General features: G+C 43.3%; 1 protein-coding gene across 1 annotated transcript in view; it reads left to right on the top strand.

The window, feature by feature from the left end:
• Positions 1–13,637, top strand: part of DPYD (dihydropyrimidine dehydrogenase) — a 1,498,502-nt gene that overhangs the window by 700,751 nt on the left and 784,114 nt on the right. The window contains exon 11 of the mRNA XM_040359980.1: positions 11,028–11,238. Within this exon, the coding sequence (XP_040215914.1) occupies positions 11,028–11,238 (211 nt within the window). The remainder of the gene's footprint in view (positions 1–11,027; positions 11,239–13,637) is intronic.

Here is a 13,637-nt window from a genome sequence, read left to right as displayed (position 1 = left end):
CTCCCAGGCCATATCTGTTGAGTCAGCTGTCTGTCCCCTCCCCCATGCTCCTCTGTCATCGTCCCTGCTCCTCTGGTCCTCCCCCTGCTTCTTTGTTCCCCCCAGGTGAGCGCTGTGGGGAGGGAGAGGAGGGCTGCAGGAAGGGAGAGACAAAGGAGCAGAGGGGGGCGGCGGTCTGCTGTCACTGAAGCCGGCCCACTGAGCCATTGGCCCACCAGGAAACTCCCTGTAGTCCCAATGGCCAGTCCATCCCTGGAGAGGAGAAAAAAGAAGGAAAAAAAAGTGTCAGGCTTCAACTGGGCTTTTGTTAACAAAGGGAAGTGCATTTAACTCTTTTACACCTATCCCCATACACAAAATCAGATTTTTATATATCATGCATTTAATTTCTTACAGATTTTCCGCAGCCAATGACCTACAGTGATGTATATTTGTGAGACAGAAATAATAATTAAATATAATAACTAAACACACATCCAACTAACCTCTAAATGTCTATTCACAGTATTAAAAATTGGGCTGTCTGAGCAAAAATCGGGTTGGTAGACATAAAAGAAGTTGTCTTTTCCCCTGGGTGCATTTCTTCTTTTAAGTAGAGTCTGTTTAATGATGTTTTCACAATTCTGTAATGAGTCCAAGTAAACAATCTCAAATCCAGTGAAAAGTCAGTGGCATGCTGTCCAAATATTTTATTGGTGGTTTGTTTATGAAATCACAAGACTGTGACACAGCACATAATTCATGACACATTTAAGTATAAAAAGAAGCAGACCCAAACAAATAAATTAGGTTTAATGAATTTAAACAGCATGTTTATCTTTCTGATGTGACTGTTTATTATTCTTTTTAATAATTTGGCAAATAAGATAACACAAAGCTTTAAAGCTTGTTAAGTATTGGTAATTATATCCCATCAAGCAACTGGAAAAGTAAAGAAAAAAAAAAAAAAAAAACCCTGGAAACTCCTACTTGAATGAGAAGTCAATGGTTTACAATGACATGCATTCAGATACTTTGTACGAACAAACTCTATTGTCATATTGTTACCTCCACTTTTCCATTCCAGCAGTTTTGCAGGAAGTCGAAATATAACAGTAGCACTACCCCCCGTGAGAGCCGCTGGATTGGATGGGTCCTCTGTTTTTTGCCTCAACCTTCTCAAGAACCTCAGCCCATGTGGTACACCAGGTTGAGTGTACAAATATACAATATCACAGTAAATCAATAAAAGTAGTACTCAGTACCCAACAGTATTGCTATATCAAAGAAAACAGGCACCAAACCAGGTCGTAAAGGCAAACTTAATATATCGTCACCCAATATTGTTGGTAATTCGCAATAAATAAGCATGAAATGGATTAACAATGAACTAGACATAAGATGACATTGGGCATCAAGATCAGCTTAAACAGTACATCAAGTGTAGCAGTGAGGAGTAGGGATGAGCGAACGGTTCGGCCTGAGCACATTTGCCTGTTCGGCCAGACTCCGAACACCCGAATTTGCAGTGTGTTCGCCCCCACGAACACCCTGCAACACACTGAGTGCAGCACAGTGCATTCTGCGCCCTGATTGGGCAAAGCTTTGCCCAATCAGGGCACAGTGTAAGCTGTTTTTTAAGGAGCATGGGGCCAGAAAGGCGGCCACGGCGTCCTTAATGATCGCTGAGTCATCAGCTGCCAATCTTTTTCTGGCAAAAAATAAAGAGTGCCCCCTCTCCAGCCGTGATCCCGGTCCTCTGCCTCTCCAGCCACGAGCCCTTTCCTCTGTCCTGCCAGCAGTGATTCCTGTTTTCTGTCCTGCCAGTGGTGATTCTTGTCCTCTGATTCTCCAGCAGTGATCCCTATCCTCTCCCTCTCTAATAGTGATCTCTGTCCTCTATCTTAGTGGCGATCCATGTCCTTTGCCTTTCCAGTGATGATCCCTGTCCTCTGACTCCCCACTTGTGATCATTGTCCTCTGTCTTTCCAGTGGTGAACCCTGTTCTCTGTCCTGCCAGCAGTGATCCCTGTCATCTGCCTCTAGAGTGGATACTCCTGTCCTCAGCCCCTCCAGCTGTGATCCGTGTCCTCTTCCCTGCCAGCAGTTTTTACTGTCCTCTGCCTCTCTAGCAGTAATCTGCATCCCCATCCTTGCCAGTGGTTTTCCCTGTCCTCTGCCTTTCCCATGGTGACCACTATACTTATGTCTTGCCAGCGGTGTCCCCTGTCCTCTGTCCTGCCAATGGTGATCTCAATAATCTGTCCTGCCAATGGTGATCCCAATAATCTGTCCTGCCAATGTTGATCCCTGCCCTGTGCTTCTTCAGCAGTGATCCCTGCCCTGTGCTTCTGCAGAAGTGATCTCTGTCATTTGCCTCCCCAGCAATGACCCCTGTCCTCTGCCCTGACAACACTGACCCCTGTCCTCCACCCAGCTTCCATCCTTTTACCTGCTGACTCTCTGTTCACTGCCCTGCTAACTTCTGTCCTCTGCCCTACTGACCCTTGCACACTGCCCTAAAAGCCAATAGCCTATGTACAGTGTCCTACAAACTGCTAATTAGTGATGAGCTTTATGTTTGGGTCGAACATGAGTTTGACTCGAACATTGGTTGTTCGCCCTTTCGCCGAATAGCAAACAATTTGGGGTGGTTGCGGCAACTTCAAAAACCGTGGAACACCCTTTAAAAGTATATGGGAGAAATCGAAAATTATAATTTTAACCACCTCAATACAGGGCACTTCCTGCCCAAGCCATTTTTCAGCTTTCAGCACTTTCACACTTTGAATGACAATTGCACGGTCATGCAACACTGTACCCATTTTTTCCCCCACAAATAGAGCTTTCTTTTGGTGGTATTTGATCACCTCTGCATTTTTTATTTCTTGCGCTATAAACAAAAAAAAGAGGGACAAGTTTGAAAAAACACAATATTTTTTACTTTTTGCTATAATATCCATTTTCTTTTTTTAAACACATTTTTTCCTCAGTTTAGGTCGATACGTATTCTTCTACATATTTTTGGTAAAAAAAACTGCAATAAGCGTATATTGATTGGTTTGTGCAAAAGTTATAGCGGCTACAAAAAAGGGGATAGATTTATAGCATTTTTTTTTTACTAGTAATTGCAGCGATCTGCGATTTTTATTGTGACTGCGATATTGCGGTTGAGACATCGGACACTTTTGAAGCACAGTGACCCTGCTAACTTTTGCAGTATTATTCTACGGGTCTATCATTTGAAGTGGTTTTCTCATACAGTATTTGTTCTAACATTGTGTGTTAATCTACGTGAAAAATTGATTTTGTGTTTGTCTATGACATTAAACAGATTGGGCTAGATTAGGGTAGAATTAGGTGGGCGTAGCGTATCTCAGATACACTACGCCGCCGTAAGTTTGAGTGGCAAGTCCTGTATTCACAAAGAACTTGCGCTGAAACTTACGGCGGCGCAGTGTAATTCTAGGCGTAAATCAGCGTACACGCCCCTAGCGGCCAGCATAAATATGCAGTTAAGATACGACAGCGTAGGAGACTTATGCCGGTCGTATCTTAGCAACATTTAAGCGTATCTCAGTTTGAGCATACGTTTAAAGTTGCGACGGTGGGGATTCGGACTTACGACGGCATATCTACTGATACGCCCGTCGTAAGTCTATGTGAATCTACCCCATTGTCTGTAACTTTGATCACCATTTGCCCTTCTTTCTAAACAAAAACAATTGTACACATTAGCAAGTGCACTTCCACATGTGCATGTGCACTACAAGTGCACTTGCTTTAGATCGGAGGGGAACATGCAAGGAAAAAAAATGGCATTTCTGCTTGCACATGATTAGATGATAACATCAGCAGAGCTTCCCCTCAGATCTACAGCGACTGCACTTACAAGTGCACTTTCAAGTGCACTTGTAGTGAAGAGTGGATTTCCCTTCAGTACATCAACCCCATAGATTGCATGTATTTTTGGCAAAGAATACTGAATAAGGATGCTCCTGTTGCAAAATCTGAATGCATGTCCAGACTCCGCCTTAACATGCTGATGTTACCTAGGCAGTTCCAGCTGTGGTGTGTTTTTTTACTTCCTTTGTGTTCTCCCAATATCTACATTATGTTACAAAATGATATTAGAAAAGTGCTTTACCACTTGTGCACATAGATGTCATGCATTTTAGGCAAGGGATGCTGAATGAGGATGCTGCTGTTGCAATGAATTCAAGCACACATCCACGCTCCTCGCTAAGGTAATCACGTCACCTAGGCTGCTCCCTATATGTTGTGTACATTGACATCCCAGGGTTCTTCCAAAGTCTATCCTTTTTTTAAACTTCACTTTAGCCTAGGTTCACACTGCTGCGAATTCAAAATCGCGGTAAAATGTGCGATTTTACCGCGATTTCGCGGCCGCGATTTTGCCGCGATTTCGGCCGCAATTTTATGTAAATCGCGGCCCGAAATCGCAAAAAGTAGTACAGGAACTACTTTTTGAAATCGCAGATGCGGCGTCGCACTGATTAGGACAGTGCCATTGCCGACAATTACCGGCAAATGCCGCCGATTTGAGATGCGATTTGACATGTCAAATCGCATCTCAAATCGTTCCAAATCGTACCCAGTGTGAACCAGGGCTTAGACCTAATGGAATAAAGCCACAAATATTATATTTCCATATTTGCCATAATAAATCTTGGCGTAAGAAACAAACATAGCTATCTTGGACATAGTTTTGAGTTGATTAAAAGAGTTATATTTACAGTGTCCTGCATCTAATGTTGTTTTTAAATTGTCTAAACATTTTCACCATCTGACTTTTTTTTCTGTACCACCAATCACAATTACCCATCATATCACCTTTATCACTATTTCACACATGACCAAATCCATAATTTAGTGCATAGCCCAGTCCTCTTTCATTCACACTTTTATTATAGATATTACTAGTTCTCTTTTCTTTAGCACTTCCCCAGTTTCACAAACTTTCTGATTCTATGTACACTCATTTCCCCATTAGCCCAATTTATCATGCAGCTGCTTTCCTAGTCCCCTTTTATTCATTTCATCATAGATATTTTCCATTCCCTTCTCCAGCACTTCTCATTTCTCAACCCCTCTGGCTCTATGCACACTTATTTTATTATTATTTGCTTTCATTCACATACCCAGCTGCTATGTTGCAATTTACATCAATAACTCTGCCTGCCAGACTCCCTTCCATCTCTCATGCACCTGACATAGATCAGCCCTTATAGTCAATCATAGCAGTGCACACAGGCTTCCCCTGTTCTATCAGTGTCCTCAAATCTTCTATCCTCCTGTTCTGGCTCATACACCAATTGGCTCTATTTAACTTTCTTCCCGGCATATCTGGGTCTCTTAATTACCTCGGGTCTCATAAATTATGTTTTTTTTTAACATACCCTTTGCCTGCCTTTCAACAATTAGGAATCTTAGCTTTTTTTCTGAGCCTGCTCTCAAGAGTTTCATCAATTGACTTTTAAAAACACTGTTGGGGCAGATACACAAAGGTATTACGCCGGCGTATCTATTGATACGCCGCGTAATTTCAAATTTTGCGCGTCATATCTTTGTTTTGTATCTTCAAAACAAGATACAACGGCATCTCGGCTAGATCCAACAGGCGTACGTCTTAATACGCCTTCGGATCTAAGCTGCAATTTTTCGGCGGCCGCTAGATGGCGTTTCCGTCGAATTCCGCGTTGAGTATGCAAATTAGCTAGTTACGGCGATCCACGAACGTACAACCGACCGGCGCATTTTTTTCCGTAGTTTGCGTTCGGCTTTTTCCGGTGTATAGTTAAAGCTGCTGTTATGAGGCGTACTCAATGTTAAGTATGGCCGTCCTTCCCACGTAGAAATTTGAAATTTTTACGTCGTTTGCGTAAGTCGTTCGCGAATAGGGATTTGCGTAGAATGACATCACCGTCGGAAGCATTGGCTTGTTCCGGGTTAATTTCGAGCATGCACACTGGGATACCCCCACGGACGGCACATGCGCAGTTAAAAAAAAAAAAACGTTGTTTACGTCGGGTCACAACGTATTTACATAAAACACGCCCCCATTACATCCATTTGAATCCCGCGCCCTTACGCCGCCAAAGATACACTACGCCGCCGTAACTTACCGCGCAAATTCTTTGAGGATTCGAAAAAATAAATAAGTTACGGCGGTGTAGTGTATCTTAGATACGCTGCGCCCAGCGGAAGATTACGCGCAGGTACGTTGCCTTTATTTTACCAGTTTATCAACTCATATTGGTTTCTAAGTCATATATGGTCCACCTTATTACTTTTTTTCTTTTTTTTTCTACAGTATATGTTACTTCAGCCCGCTAGCTGTTTTATGCTTGCTTTTCTGATGTGAATAGAAATGACCATCAGGCCGGATTCACACTAGTGTGGTGCGAATTTCAGCTCTATTATCTCTGCAGAGACATAAGAGAACTGTTCAGCAGATCATCTCAATTTTAGCTGCGAATTTGGAGACCTGGGAGAGGGGAAGTGTATTGAGGTGAATGAGAGAAATCCTCAAGAGAAATGAACACATCTACGAATTAGATGCGTGCTCATAGAAGATAATGGGCCTGAATTCGCACCTGAGCCACACCGCAATGCCTAGAAAACGCACACGTTTTTTCGGCAATGCGCAGTGCGAATGCATCGCACATATGTGAACCAGCCTCATTGAAATCAATGTATTTTATAATGTAATGCGAATTGGATGCGGTTTAAGCTGCAACCAATTCGCATAGGTGTGAACCCGGCCTCAAAGACACTTGGCCCTGACAGTCAAGTTTACCCCCCTCCTTGGTTAGACTTTAACCACTTAAGGACCGCCTCCTACACATATACGTCGGCAGAATGGCACGGCTGGACACATCCACGTACAGGTACGTCCTGTACTAGTACCCAGCCGTGGGTCGCGGGCGCGCTTCCGCGACCCGGTCCGAAGCTCCATGACCGGGACCGCGGGACTCGCGGACCCGATCGCCGCTGGAGTCCCACGATCATTCCCCGGAGCTGAAGAATGGGGAGAGCCGTGTGTAAACACGGCTTCCCCGTTCTTCACTGTGGCGGCAGCATTGATTGTGTCATCCTTTTTATAGGGAGACACAATTGATGATGTCACACCTACAGCCACACCCCCCTACAGTTGTAAACACACTTCAGGTCACACTTAACCCCATCAGCGCCCCCTGTGGTTAACTCCCAAACTGCAATTGCCATTTTCACAATAAACAATGCATTTTAAATGCATTTTTTGCTGTGAAAATGACAATGGTCCCAAAAATTTGTCAAAAGTGTCCGCCATAATGTCGCAGTCACGAAAAAAAACGCTGATCGCCGCCATTAGTAGTAAAAAAAAAAAAAATTATAAAAATGCAATAAAACTATCCCCTATTTTGTAAACGCTATAAATTTTGCGCAAACCAACCGATAAACGATTATTGCGATTAATTAAATAAAAACCGCAGAGGTGATAAAATACCACCAAAGGAAAGCTCTATTTGTGGGAAAAAAAGGACGGCGATTTTGTTTGGGAGCCACGTCGCACGACCGTGCAATTGTCAGTTAAAGCGACGCAGTGCCGAATCGCAAAAAGGGGCAAGGTCCTTTATCTGCATTTTGTTCCAGGTCTTAAGTGGTTAATACAAATACAGACAAGCTGAACTGCCCTGAGTTTGATTCAAGCAGGATTCAGCCAACTTCACAGAAGTTTGCATTCCAAATTTGAATACCAATTAATTTTTTTTCAGAGCCAAGTCTGCCAAATGAAAATTGCCTATTTTCCAGGCTTATGGACAAGGGGTTGTAAACAAATAGCATACGAGGGTGGGAACTGCCCTGGGGAACATGTACCAATGCATTTTTTTTATTATTATTCTGCCAGGATAAAAAAAAATGCTTAGAGGGAAACATTAATAATACCCAATTCCTTTAAATGCAATGCCTGTGAAGGAATACATTTCTGTGATGTACAGAACTTGCTGCAGCAGCTCTGACATTTACAAAGAAAATGTTTAAAATTCAAAAACATTCCTCCAAGGGCTATTTATTTTGGGGGACGCTTAGAAGGGTCTCTGTGTTTTTTTTTTTTTTTTAAAAGTTCAAACCTCAAAGTAGTCCCTGAATTACGTTACCTTAATACCTCTTTTGCTGTAGCACATCATACAACATACAAACCAGACCCCTTTAGTCTGGTATACATTTTAAGGAGGTATCCCATGCAAAAAATATGAGGTTCACCTAAAAATCCATACCAGATGCTTATTCTGAGCCTGCAGCCTGGCTGGACAGGAAAAGTGGTGAGACAAGTGGTGGGACACGCAAAACCATACCCGGCCACATACCCCCTCAACATGAGGGGGGTGCCTTGTCCTTATGTCGCTGAGGAAAAGCTCTCCTTTCCCACAAGCCTGTCTGATGGTTGTGGGGGTCTGCAGGCAAGAGGCCTATTGGAATCTGAATAATAAGAGGGCCCTCAGATACCACCCCTCTGCATGAATGAATATAAAGTAAATCAGAGATGTAACTAGAACCTTCAGTGTCAGTGCAAAAAAACATGATGGCCCCCTTGCCCCCCTTTCCTCCCCCTTCCACCCGAGCCCTGGGCTTCCAATTTTGGGAAGGTGTCCATGGATGGGCATCTAGTGCATTCACAGCGGCCCATTACCATGTAATCAGCTGATCACATGTAAACAGATTTGCCGGTTATATGCAGCCCTTTCCTCCCACGCTGTGTCTGTGTGAGGAAAGGACTGGTGTTAACCGTCAAGAATGTCAGTAAATTGTTTACACTAATAATCAGTTCCCCAATCATCGGTGCAACCTATCAGTGCTCATCAATGCCACTTATCAGTGCTGCCTATCAGTGCCCATCGATTCCGCCTACAAGTGTTACATATCAGTGCTCATCAATGTCGCCTATTAGAGCCCATCAATTCTGCCTATCAGTACCACCTAGCAGTGCTCATCAATGCTGTCCATCAGTGGCATCTATCATTTCTCATTAATGCTGCCTGTCGGTGTGCGCCGATGCTACCTATCAGTGCCACCTATCAGTGCTCATCAATGCCACCTATCAGTATCACCTATCTATGCTTATCAATGCAGCCTATTAGTGCTCATCAATGCTGCTTATCAGTGCCACGTATCAGTGCTCACCAATGCTGCATAGGAGTTCTGACTATTAGTGTTTATCAGTGCCCATCAGTGCAGCCTATAAGTTCTGCCTATCAATGCCCATCAATGCCACCTATCAGTGCTAATCAGTGCAGCCTATCAGTGCTCATCAATGCGGCCTATCAGTGGCAATTAGTGCCTATCAGTGCCCTTTAGTGCCACCTATCAATGCCCATCAATGCCTCCCATCAGTGCAACATATCAGTGCCCATTAATGCCTCATGTCAGTGCCCATCAATTTCCGCTATCAGTGCTCATCAGTGCCACCTAGCAGTCTTCATCAGTGCAGCCTATCGGTACCCGTTGGTGCATCCTATCAGTGCCCACTAATGCCTCCTATCAGTGCTCATTAGTGCCTCCTGTCAGTGCCCATCAATGCCTCCTATCAGCACGGCTCTGAGCTCAGAGCGTCTCACTCATGGAACAGCACAGAGCCGTCATTGACAGTTCTACCCCCCCCTCAGTCCTTCCTCTCTCGCATGGGATGAGAGAGGACACAGCCGATCTGCTCCCTCTTATCCCCCCTCCCCTCTCATGTGTGCTTCACGGGAAGTGTGAGCTTGTTGGCTTTACACTTGACTTCCCGCGGAGCACACTCCAGAGAAGGGAGAGGTGGAAAAGACAGGGCAGGTCATCTGTGTCCCCTCTCATCCCGTGCGAGAGAGGATGGACTGAGGGGGAGATAGAACTGGCAATGCCTGTTCTGTGGTGTTCCATGAGAGACACACTCTCAGCTTAGAGCCATGCAGCCAGCAACCTGCTGGGCCCCCCTGATAGTGGTGGAATGCTAGGGCCCCGTCGCAAGTGTGACTGTTGCGACCCTGGTAATTCCACCACTGGAGTACATAGCAACTCAATTAATCACAAAAAAAGTAACATAGAAATAAAGACACCCAAGCATCTGACAAGTCCTTTATTGATTTTTTTGATTTTTTTTTAAAGTCTTAAATTGTAAAATCTGTCATCAATCATGAGCCTGCCAACTCTCTGAAATAAAAACCCTGATGACTCAAATGGCAAATTCCCTTGCATACAGTAGCCGTCATAAACTATGTATGGTAAGGGGTAGGGAGAGTGGTGACTTCATTGACCAGGAAGCTGTCATTATATAAGTGGTATTTATAGTGGTCAAGAAGGGAGAGTATTGCCTCTGTTAGGCTAATAATACAGACAATTTAAATGTGCCAGCATCCCGTTTAGTATGTAAATGGTGAGACCCAAATGATAAAGAGCCATAGGCTGCTTGAGGCCCAAGGGCGTCAATAAACATAGGTCAAAGGGGAAGGGAGTTGGGACTCCCTTCCCCTTTGACCTATGTTTATTGATGCCCTTGGGCCTCAAGCAGCCTGTGGCTCTTTATCATTTGGGTCTCACCATTTACATGATATTTATAATGATTATATACTGTATACAATTTTAAGCTCTTTCCAAACAGGGGTCTGAATGGGCAAAAGTTTGCATGTTCACACAAATGCCTAAACACCGCCAAAGTTCAGTCCAAACCATCATCCTTAGGGATATGCACCTGACAGGGGTTCTAATCCATCTACACTCTACCTAAAGCAAACATGTTTGGGCTTTAATATACTGTACATTTTAAGGCTTCTGAGATTTGTGATGCTTTATGTATTATTTTACTGCCCATCATTTAAAAAGGAAAGGGCATGTATTTGATATTATGTTTGCATAGTCAAATATAATATGCCTATTGGTCAGTGCCAATAGCAATAATGCTAATGCCAGTCTGTCTTTAGCTTTGCTGTAATTTTTTATTGCTCTTCATCATATGTAATTATTGAATATTTAGCCACAGTGCTTAACATATTATATTTCATGCACTACAGGTGGATTTGGCCAAAGAGGAAAGGTGTGAATTTCTTCCTTTCCTGTCACCTCGCAAAGTCATCATAAAGGCTGGAAAAATAAGCGGTATAGAATTTGTGCGTACAGAACAAGATGAGCATGGGAACTGGATTGAAGATGAAGATCAAGTTGTTCAGTTAAAAGCAGAAGTTATCATCAGTGCCTTTGGATCTGTATTAAGTGATGCCACAGGTAAAATAATTACATATTCCATACTGATGAAGATACAAGAACATATTTTGAACATTTTACTGTGGGTTATCTATATTGATCATGTGTTTAATTTATGGAGTAGCAAATAGATAGAATTTAAGGAATTCACTCAAATATTAAATTGAATATTGAATTCAATAGAATTGCATTTGATAAGTGAGATTTTTGAGAATCTCAATGACTTCCTGAACTTTTAAATTTGGAGAGATAAAAAAAACCTTAAAAAATATACACTGTGGGGCAGATCCTCAAAGATCTGCACCGGCGCAGAGTATCGGAGATACGCTATGCCGCCGTAACTTACCTGGCTTTGGTTTTGAATCCAGAAAGAATTTGCGCCGTAAGTTACGGCGGCGTAGTGTATTTCTCGCGGCATAAGGACGAGGAATTCAAATGCGGCGAGTAGGGGGCGTGTTTCATTTAAATGAAGCGCGTCCCCGTGCCAAACGAACTGCGCATGCCCCGTCCGTCAAAACTCCCAGGGTGCATTGCTCCAAATGACGTAGCAAGGACGTCATTGTTTTCGTTGTGAACGTAAATGGCGTCCAGCCCCATTCACGGACGACTTACGCAAACAACGTAAAATTTTCTAAATTAGACGCGGGAACGACGGCCATACTTAACATTGAGTACGCTACCAGATAGCAGCTTTAACTATACGCCGGAAAAAGCCGAATGGAAGCGACGTAAAAGAATGCGACGGCCGCTCGTACGTTCGTGGATCGTCGGAAAAAGCTAATTTGCATACTCAACGCGGATTACGACGTGAACGCCACCCAGCGGCCGCTGGAAAATTGCATCTTAGATCCAACGGCGTACTAAGGCGTACGTCTGTCAGATCTAACACAGATGCCGTCGTATCTTGTATGGTGGATACCAAAACAAAGATATGAAGGGCAAAATTTGAAATTACGCGACGTATCAACAGATACGCCGGCGTAATTTCTTTGAGGATCTGCTCCTATAAATTTTATGGTAATTAATTTCCACTAGTCAAAATGTATCTTTACAGGAAGGTTTTCTAAAAGAGTAAGTTCCTATATAAAAACTTCTCTTACAGAGGATACCCAAAGAGATATCCTATAAGATCATTTATTAAAGCGGAGCTCCACCCAAAAGGGGAAGGCCCGCTTTAAGAACTCGTCCCCCGCTCCTCTTGCACAATTGGCACTTTTGAGGATTGGGGGTAGTAGGTACCCGATTTTGACAGGCATCTGTTTCCCACTTTCATTCTGAGCAGCGCTCGGAAACAGAAGTTCTCCTCCCTCTCCCCCTGCAGTCTTCTGGGACACTGACAGGTTCAAGAAGAATGCGACTGCATCCACCAATCACAATGTGCAGCGCAACTTGTGCAACAGCAGTGGGCACCCAGCTGTGAAGCTGCAAGCTGGGTGCCCATAGTGAAGATGCCGGCGCTGAGGACGGAAGACAGCGGGTAAGACCGACACACCACTAAATCATGGGACAGGTGAGTGACTGTTTTTTTAAAACTCAGCAGCTACAGTTTACTCTCATCAATTGTAAATTGATTTTTAGAATCCTAAAAAAGGTACTGGTCTGTCATTTTGGAGGAAAAGTATCTAAAGAAAATGTTTCCAAAAAAAATGAAATTAAGTTAAATATAGGAGTGCTAAAAGGGCATTCTAGTTTATATATACTTCAAAAAGACAAACACAACAATAGAACAGAGATCATGGTTGCCTTAAAAAAACATTGGAAACCTTCTGTTTAAAGAATTTTTATATGTTTCAACCAAAAATAATGAATTAGCCGAAAAAAATGTGAAATTAGTAACCATTGGCTTTTTGGCTGCTTCTCTGATGAATGCTCTCCTTGCCCAGCCTGTCAATTTAGGTGGACGGCCATGTCTTAGTAGGTTTGCAGTTGTGCCATACTCTTTCCATTGTCAAATGATGGATAGAACAGTGCACCTTGAGATGTTCAAAGCTTGGGATATTTTTTTATAACATAACGCTGCTTTAAATTTCTCCACAACCTTATCCCTGACCTGTCTGGTGTGTTCCTTGGTCAATGAGGCTGGGTTCACACTATACTACACAACAGCAGTACAACTTTCATCCTACTTTGCTCTGCGACATCTGTCCTACATTGGTCCTACATTGGTCCTACATTGATCCTACATTGGTCCTACATCCATCCGACTTTCATGAACAGCATACTACTTTGATCCGACTTTGTGATAGTCTGACTTGTTCTTTGACCAATCAAAACAATCCCAGACTGAGATAAATTCTCTTTACTGCTGCTGTAATCACAATGTCGGATGTCAAAAGTCGGATGATAAGGACAAGGCTCCTACTTTGGACTGACTTCAATGATATTCAATGGGCTGAAGTAGGATCAATGTCAGACCAAAG

The sequence above is a fragment of the Rana temporaria genome, chromosome 7 (assembly GCF_905171775.1).
Source record: "Rana temporaria chromosome 7, aRanTem1.1, whole genome shotgun sequence".
Classification (NCBI taxonomy): domain Eukaryota; kingdom Metazoa; phylum Chordata; class Amphibia; order Anura; family Ranidae; genus Rana; species Rana temporaria.
Note: the sequence above shows the minus strand (reverse complement) of the source record. Positions and strands in the feature narration are given on the sequence as shown.